This window comes from Vespula vulgaris, chromosome 2 (assembly GCF_905475345.1).
Source record: "Vespula vulgaris chromosome 2, iyVesVulg1.1, whole genome shotgun sequence".
In the NCBI taxonomy this organism is placed as follows: domain Eukaryota; kingdom Metazoa; phylum Arthropoda; class Insecta; order Hymenoptera; family Vespidae; genus Vespula; species Vespula vulgaris.
In genome coordinates this window covers 12,094,507-12,104,061 of record NC_066587.1, presented here as the reverse complement: position 1 = coordinate 12,104,061, position 9,555 = coordinate 12,094,507, and the positions used below count along the sequence as shown (strand labels likewise).

General features: G+C 33.8%; 1 protein-coding gene across 4 annotated transcripts; it reads right to left on the bottom strand.

The window, feature by feature from the left end:
* Positions 1-5,978: 5,978 nt before the first annotated feature.
* Positions 5,979-9,547, bottom strand: LOC127072706 (tubulin--tyrosine ligase-like protein 12). Of its 4 annotated transcripts, none has more exons than XM_051013333.1 (2): positions 9,447-9,547; positions 5,979-9,173 (listed from the first exon to the last, which is right to left on the bottom strand). In XM_051013333.1, exon 2 carries the CDS (start codon positions 9,170-9,172, stop codon positions 7,307-7,309), a length of 1,866 nt encoding a protein of 621 aa, XP_050869290.1. In that variant the 5' UTR covers position 9,173; positions 9,447-9,547; the 3' UTR covers positions 5,979-7,306. The 4 variants fall into 4 exon arrangements, with proteins under 4 accessions (XP_050869290.1, XP_050869289.1, XP_050869287.1 ...); XM_051013332.1 differs by having other exon boundaries at positions 9,415-9,539; XM_051013330.1 differs by having other exon boundaries at positions 9,330-9,501.
* Positions 9,548-9,555: the final 8 nt, after the last annotated feature.

The window sequence follows — 9,555 nt, the reverse complement described above, 5'->3', positions numbered from 1 at the left end:
AGTAGTCCAAGGAAAAAGAAAGAAAGAGAAAAAGGGAGAGAGAAAGAAAGCGAAAACACGCTTACTTTGTTCGCTTCGACACGGAAATGGCCAGTCTCTTCACGCTTCTAACAATAAATGGAATCTTAGCGAGTGTCATGTTATTATAGTTCTCGAGAAAAAGAAGAGATGATCAAAGTAAAAGATCACGTAATTTCTTTTCTATTTTTCCTTTTGCAAAACGATCTTGACAATACCCACCCCAATGTTATATAGTTAGAAGTAATCTAAAAAGAAAGGAAAGAATCGTTGTATCGTTCATTAAAAAATGATATTACATCTTAATTGCATTCGTCTCTTTTCGTTGTTAAATATTTATCATTATCGTTGCGGCACCAAGTTAATAAGAAAATTGAATCACAGAAATTGTCGTTGTTACTCGTTCACTTGTTCTAATTCACCCTTTTCTTTTTTAATCATTTACAATAACATAATCATCGTCTACAAATATGAAATTTGAATAGACTGAATGGTCCATAGAAGCTAGTTATATTTTGAATACATATTCTAGCCGACATATCCAAGCAATGATAGAAGAGGACGCAGAATAGCAACAAGGAGGGGGATTGGCAGTAATAATTAAATGCAGCCGGGATCGGTCGAGCACTGTTTTAATCCTGTCATTAACCACAATGACGAAGGTTCCCCATGCCGCGGTCATTCATTGAGCCGAGTCAATTACGGGAAAGCATTATCGAGTTTTCGAGGGTGTAAAATGGAAATAATGATATTTCGATCGTGGGATATCGGCCGGCTGGCTCTATGGTTTCCCAACGATGAGGCGTTAACCGATGCAAATCCTTTGTTAAAACGATGAAGTAACAGCGCGTTTATGATCCTCGCGACCGCTATCATCGATGATCTCCTGTGTCACGTGTCTAGAACGTACTTTAACGAAGAAAAAAGAGCTTCACCCTTTACTGAGATAATAATAAAAGCGATCGATATATCGTAAAAATGTTTATTTATTGTTATATTATAAATAAAATTCGATTTGTGAAAAGAGAAGTGCTTATTAGAAAAAAAAATTCATAACTTTTATTCGCATTTTCTTTTTTTATTTAATATATTTTATCTATCTTCATAATTATAAAAGTTAACAAATATATATATATATATATATATATATTTATATTGTATAGTATATATCATATATATATGTTTCCTCTTTATACTTTTTATTAGCAGCTTATAGTAACAGTAATTAATAATAGCAAGAGGTACAGTAGCCGTACGATGTGCCGAGGTTATAAGGTGCGTACCTCGTGTGATTTATGGCGACGTAATGAAGCCTGTTCTCCGCAGGAGTCTGGTCCAAGAAGAGAGAAGCCACGTGGATATATGCGACTCATAGTAGTATATGAGAGGAAAAGGAAATAAGAAAAGGATAGAGAGAGAGAGAGAGAGAGAGAGAGAGAGAGAGAGAGAGAGAAAAGGAGGTCGAATAATAAAAGAGAAGATACTGACATCCTCAGATGCAATAATGCACGTCGGATGAAGTCGCACAAGCTCAGCTGTTCTCTACACTGAACTTCCATCAACGCTAATTGCAATTTTTTTCTCCGACGAATCTTCCTCTATCAAACGAAATATTTATATCCCGTAAACGTTCAACACACAAGTTCTCTTTTCGTTAAATAATTAATTTATATCGAATTATATATGTCTTGTTATTAACATAATTTCTGTGACCGCTTTCTCACTTTATTTTCTTTCACGCGAATAATTCCATGTATGTGGAAAGCATAATCTAAAATAAAATATAACGATGAATACTAAATATTAATAAGGAATCGTCAAAGCCTTCCTCGAATTTATTTTGTATTTATTTTAACTCCGTATCATATTTAACTTTATGCTACAGTACTAACTTTTAATCGAAATATTAATCACGAAAATTTTAATCACGAAAAATCGTACGCTAACTCTTCAACGTTATTTAATCGCTCAACCGAAATAGCTTTCGTCGTGCAAATTACCTCTTCTTAGTTCGTTTTAATACAAATGGCACGAAGCTGCTCGTGTATTTGTAACTGGCATTCGTCTATCTCTTCATTTCTCTCTCTCTCTCTCTCTCTCTCTCTCTCTCTCTCTCTCTCTTTCTCTTTCTCTCTCTCGAAAACGTAATGCAGCAGTATTTATTACAGCACCGTATGAAATTCGCACGTTTACTCGAGCTTGGTCTTCTAATTACAGGTGCACACATATGGATACTATCGTTGACTTCGTACGCCATCCTTTAACCAAACTTGTATGTACATTGTAAAAGTACGAAAAAAGAGAAGAAGAGAAGCTGAAAATTAGGGAAAAACGGAAATTCAACTGTTTTATCATACGTTACGCAGCCACTGACCGCAGAGTACATAATTGTACAGAGTATTATATGGAGTAATACTGTTTCGTTAGCGCTCTTTTTTTTTTTTTTACTTCGAATAAGGGAGAATAAGATGAAATAACGTCGTCTTTTATCTCCGAAACGTACGCGTTGCTCGTAATTACTTTTAGTTTTATTTAATTAAATAAAAACTATTGATATTAAAAATTTGCCCTTACAATACTTTTAGAAAAATATCGTTTAACGCAAAGCCAATTAAAAGTGAAAAACGAGGGCCTTGTTTATGCCACTTTGAAAAAAAATAACAAAGAAACTAAAAGAAACACAATTAAAGCGTATTTAAAACGAATGTTACGGTAGTACGCTAAAAATACGCATACGGTCTGGTTTATTCAATTATTATTTATTATTTAGAAATATTATTTGTTCTTTCTATTATTTTGTATTTTTCGAACAATGAAAATTGTATATTTCAAACATTTTCGAGAATTTTCAATTCTTCTAATATTGCAAAAATCTAAATAACGATAGATGGATTTCTATTTAAAAGCATCTATAAATTATTATAAAACATAATTATTTAATAATCGATTCTTAAAATATATTCGTCATCTGTCAATATATTATGTATATCTAACAATAGCTCTCATTCTTTCCTTTTCTTTCTGTTTACTGACACAAGTATCGATATCTCGGGAATATTAAAGTCGACCTCGTTTCTATAAAAGCAGAGTAGAATTTCGCGAAATCGTCTTTTTCTCCCTTGTACGCACGTGACTGGAGAACAATTTACTATTTTAATTGCGGCACTACCCCCGGTTGCTTTCTCTCTCTCTCTCTCTCTCTCTCTCTCTCTCTCTTCGGTATAAAAAAAAGAGAAAGAAAGAGTAAAAGGGACTAAACGCAACTGAAAAATGCGCTCGAAGTTCTACCTCTATTCTGGTCACAAAGGTTAAGCAAGAGAGAGAGAGAGAGAGAGAGAGAGAGAGAGAGAGAGAGAGAGAGAGAGAGAGAGCACAGAAAGAGAAAGAAAAAGAAAAAAGCAGACATAAAATACGTGGTAGCGGATAGATAATGCTACCGCATTAAAAAGAAATAACGTTAATTTTTTAAATGATCGTATTGCTCATATGAAATGAAGATAAACAGAAGATATCAAAGGCATAGAAACTGCAATCCCACTGATACCACGATTTGCTTCGTATACCGTACAAATATCTTATAAAGAAAGCATGAAATGAAAACATTTCCACGTTTCTATATGATATATATTCATAGTATATGATCCATGTATAATATACATCTACAAATTATCTCACGCTTATATATGAGAATTTAGCGAGAAATTCTCAAATGTTCCATAAAGTTTGTTCATTTTCACGGTTTACCTCTATACATACGATTATCGGAGATCGTATTATAATTAGTTGTCGATTTTGTATAAAAATAAATATATTCACATATTTACGTTTACCTTATATTTTTATAATAAGCAATTTACATAAATAAACGCGATAAACGTTGATTCGTTTTAAATCATGATTACACGAAGAAAGAGAGAAAAAGAGAGAGATAGAGAGAAAGAGTAAAAGAGAAAACGATACGAAAGGAAATGGATTGGCGCTTTGGTATTGCGAATAGAGAGAAACTAGTGAAATAGCTCGAGATTTGAACCGACTCGTCTGGGAGTCATCCGATATACCAATGTGAGTAAGCGCCGTGATGGATTCCGACGGTAGTACGATCGTCAAGAGACTCTGAAAAAAGATGAAAAAGGAAAAAAAAAACAGAAAAAGAGAAACTCTCGACTTCGGATACTCTCGACATTGGTGTGGAGAAAACGGAGAGAGGGCCAAGAGGGTTAGTCGCGCCCGCGAAATAGCTCCGTTTGTCTCGAGCGCCGCGACGCCCTCATTATCGACGTCCCTATACGTAGAACTCATTTGCTTAATTGCCATGATTACCGACCACGACGACGACGACGACTACGACTACGACGACAACGACAACGACGTCGACGACGACGACGAGGACGACGACGACGACGATGAGGAGGAGGAGGAGAAACGAATACTGCTAGAAAAGTTACGAGAACTTAAACCGAGAATGTACACGTCATACGCAAAAGTACAGTCAACGGCATCAAGTCCTCCTAATTTCTTTATAATTTACATAATCGTATTCGAGCGACACGCGATCACGAATTAACGAGAAGAAGAAGAAGAAGGAGGAGGAGGAGAAAAAGGGAATTGTACCTCTTTCGTTTCTTTTTCTTTTCTTTTCTGTTCTTTTCTGTTCTTTTCTGTTCTGTTTATTTATTTATTTATTTATTTATTTTTGTTATTGTTTTTTCTCTTCTCTTTCTTCCTTTTTTTTGTAATAGAATGTAATTCATTAAACGAATCTTTGTAATAATGTTCAAATGAAATAGAGAAAATGATTAAATTATTGGCATTCTTGAAAATTTTTAATGGAATTAAAATCGCAGTAAATTGGTATAATTTATATTTAATTATTGTTAAGTAACATGTACGTATTGAATCTCTGATGTAAAAATATAGTATAAATAATAAGCCAGTGATCGTATTAAAATAAATTAATTAAACAATTCTGATGGTAGGAATTCAAGTATAATTATAATTTATAATAATAAAATAATTAACGGAAATGGGAAAGGAATATAATTATAATTCATTTAATGAATACACCGCTAGGATCATTTATCGATTAATAAAGATCGATTATTAATCGAACAATACGAACGCGTTTATTTCATTGAAATATCATATTCCAGTATATTTACATTTATAGTAAAAATAAAATCCTTCCGACGATAACAAGTGTAATAAATGTAAAAGTAATACTCTACAAAAATAAAGAAGAGGATAATATTTTATTCGTTGGCGAGGAATCGAAAAAGTTTTGTGCCGTTGACTGTACTTTTATATTTACATACGTATTTATATACATACATATGTGTATACATACATATATGAAAACGTCTCCGAGTTAACGTAATACGTAATTCGCGTAGATGAAATTGCAGCGCGAGTTAGTAGGTGCAGGTGCAACGATGCACACGCGCCAGACGGCTTGTCGGCGATACCGACAACGGTTTAACGTGTTGGTGATGGTGTGCTGATGGCGATGGTGATGCTGATGGTGATGGTGATGGTGCTAGTAGTGGTGGCGGCTCGCATTCGTGGAAAACGATGCTTCTCTTTGCTTTTCTTTCTTTCGCTAGGTTGGCTGCTTGCACGGTATGTCACGTGCTGAGGAATACCGCCGACTAACTGGAGCCACACGCATCACTCAACGGCACCCTCGAACTAAACAGCTCGCTATAAACCACCCTCTACGACCACCCGCTAATTTCATGCTCGATTCCTTTATTTTCGATGTAAATATCTTCTATCTTATTATAATATGAAAAGAAACGAGTTACTTTCCAGAATTATAATTAATATCGAACTATATATCGACCCGAAGGTTCTCTATAATTATAAATTTAATATTGAAAATGTATAATTTAATATGGAACGATCTTATATATGTAAACGTTTAGAATTTGATGAATGGTATTTGATAAATAATATTTATCCAGTTAGTTTTGTTGTAGGCTTTTATAAACATTTTACAAACGCCTAAGTTACAAATGTTATAAACTTTTACAAATGTTTCTCTGCCATGCACGGTTAACAAATGCGAAGACTTCGTGTAATACGTTGTGAGCGAGATTATAGAATGGAAAAGATTTTAATATAATTCACGAAATTATCGATATCTTTAGATGAATAATTTCATATAATACTGAACTTTTTGTATATTTATACGTAACAATAACGCGCTAATAGATTAACGGTATGTTGTATAACGTTTAAAAATAAAAGAAAATAAAAACATTACAGGATGTTATCATTGAATTCATTCAAGCATTACGTGTGTATATAACATTAATCTAGAGAAACTTAAAAACTCGTATTTACTAGGGAAAATATGAGAACAATGCTTTCACGGATACGTGCACTGTTGAGCGGCATTGTCAAACAAGCGAATAACGGATACGAAGATAATTAACAAAATACACTGTGCAATTCCGTTATTACCGGGAATGATTGTAGTCGACGCAGAGAGACCAAGCGGGCGCGCTGAAAGCGAGCAAACAAAAAATAATTTAAAAAATAATCGCTCGGGTTAACGATGTATTCACAGACAAGGTATACCTATAAATTTTAACTGTGTAATAAATACAAAATGAAGCGACACATCGTCCAATAAAAATGGTATAAATATGTCGACCTGAAATACTTCTCGAAAGCGTGATATAACTTTTCCAAAGCTCGCGTTCGATCGTCCAAACATGCGATCCAACTTTTCCATACGTTCATATTAAATTTTAGTTATTTATTTTCTTTCTAAGAAAACAAAACTCGTATAATTGTATTACGTTTGCTAAGATTAACTAGTCAACTTCTGTTGATAGTCAAATTTCATAGCAGACGAACGACTGGAGATATATTATAAGTAGTACCGTGTATAGGCCTTTCTCCATTAACAGTGTCTAACCCTATGGTACCAGAGCACCAGGTTACATGGTGACCATGAGCTATGTCATGAAACTGCTCTAATTGTTTCCTCGTTTATTATTCCATTAAGTGTTGCGGCAGACTTCCTACAGTAGTGTCAATTTATGCAAGGTACGAATAATTCAGGTTGCAGATGTACCTTTAACGCTCGTATATACAGATTAACCATAGCTACTTCTCCTCATTAGCGCATACGAAATGCAAGGCTCTCGTATTCTAAATAAATAAACGCCCTTGGTTGCGACAGCAATATTCTTGCTACTGTCGCTAATAGCTTTTCGATACTTATGAAAATGGATTACACTTGGGATATACTTTGTTTTTAGAGTCCAATGAATAACAATATTTAATTGTCCGACGATGACACCGGGAATAAGTCATGGAAGACGTCAGAATGATAATCATCTAAGAAAAGGCATCTAAATATATCGTTATAAAAGTCTGGATAATATTCACAAGCTCTTTTACAATCCGGCGCAAAATTAACTTCTAGAAGAACCGGTTGCATCTTATCCTTCTTCCATTCCAGCATCAAATCGACGGCGTAAACGGCCCTGCTTTGAGGAGAATGAGCAATTCCTTTTGGTGGTTGTGCTGCGACTGCGGCTTCAAAAACGTCCTTAAACATGCTTAAAATTGTTGGCTCGACAAACGTCGTCCAAGGGTAATCAGGATACTGCTTTTCCCATTCCAGAATAAAATCAGCACATTTCAAATGGCAAAGTTGAGTATTTTCGGAATAATTCATCACCGTAAAGTGCTGTTCATACACGTCGAAATTGTTTAAAGCAAACTCTTTGTTAGCAAATCTCAGGAAAAAATTAGCATAGGCGTATGCTTTCAATGGTGAGACAGATCTTAGCATGACGACGTATCGTATATCGAACTTAACTAAACCTACGTCTGGTCTATCATATAATACAGGTTTTGATATATACCTTTGTGCAATTTTCGGACCAGTACTAGGTAGTCTTAAAATGTGGAATAGATTGCTTGTGATATGAGTATCCAATCCTCTTGCCAAATTCCATGGTTTGCAAATCCAAAAGTTTTCTAAATTTTTCGATTCCCGTTGTTCAAAATACGCGACGAATTGTACCAATTCCGTGCTCAAATTAAATGTCGTTGGTAACCATACCGGATAAGTTTCGAGTGTATCCGCATCGTAAGATTTTTCTAATGCCTTGCGTCTACATACGATGCATAAAAGATCCTTTATTGTCAAAACGTTTTCGAAAGGAAATTGATTCACAAAAACATGAGGCGCACGAATACTTAATTCTTTGTATTCCTTGAAATGAGATGTGTACCATAAAATATCTGCATCTTCTTCCCTTTCTACGATTTCAAATGCAGAATCCGTTAAATAATTATTTACATAATTATATTGAGAATAAACTTTAAGTTTTTCATTTGGTCTTCGTACAATAGCTTCTACATTTATTTTTTCTGGCATATTTTCTAATATATGACCAGCCAGAAAATAGTCTTCGTTTGGTTTCTCTTGAATAAAACTTTTATTGATGAAAGAATTATCTACCCATGGTAATAGTAACGCTTGTCTTTTCTTCAAATCATTAGTTTGACCTTCCACAAAATCTCTGGTAACTTCTTCTTCGAACTTTACATTCTTTACAGGAAATAAAAGCGTATATGTTACACCTTCTGGTAAATAAAGAAATGGTACAGTTCTAAAGTTAGGATCGTCACTATGGTTTATAGCAGATCCAAGTTCGTCCATTATATACCAAATAGGCATTCTATCTTCTACGGAGCCACTGTTTAAAGAAAATGATTGATTATACCTCCACATTTCTTTCAATACATATTCAATCTTTTCTTGCTCCTCATTTTCAATATCATATCCCATAAGAGAGCACATTCGGTCTAAAAGGCCTGGTACATTTGTTAAATTTTGTCTCGCATGAAGGGTATCGTAACTCCATGCATGATCCACCAAATATATATTATTTGGATCTCTCACAGAGATACCATTTTCTGCAGAAACAAATAATTTCCATACAGGATCTATTGGTTCTCTTTCATTGTCTTCATAATCGATTCTTGCTAATTGAAATACAAGACCTGCATCGAAATCTTGATTTTTTAATTTATTAAATACAGCTTCCCAAAATATTTTTGGTATTCCGGAAGACTTAAGTTGCGGTTGATGTGTTTGTAAAAATGTATGATATAACCCAATGCCATCCATTCTATAAAAAAATAAAAAAAACAATATTATAAATAATAAATCATACTTTTGCTTAAGATATTAACAAAATAAAATTGCGAGATTATCAAACTTAGATTACAGAAAATGATAAGAAAAAGTTGAGATAAATCATATTAGCTTGAGAACTATGCATTACTTATATATTTCATAAGTTGATATTATCAAAATTATTATTGAAGAATCTGAAAAGAAAGTTCAAATAGACATCGTTTTTTATTCACCTAACCACTACAACCTCAAATCAATACGGTACCTATCAACCTACTGAATAGATTTTAGACTTCATATATTATTCTATAAAATCAAACTAGGAATAAAATAAGAAAGAAGGACGAATCACGTTATAAGATTGAGACATCTTT

Excerpts from the sequence above, each read along its gene's own strand:
- LOC127072706 (XM_051013333.1), bottom strand. The coding sequence starts at position 9,172 with ATGGATGGCATTGGGTTATATCATACATTTTTACAAACACATCAACCG.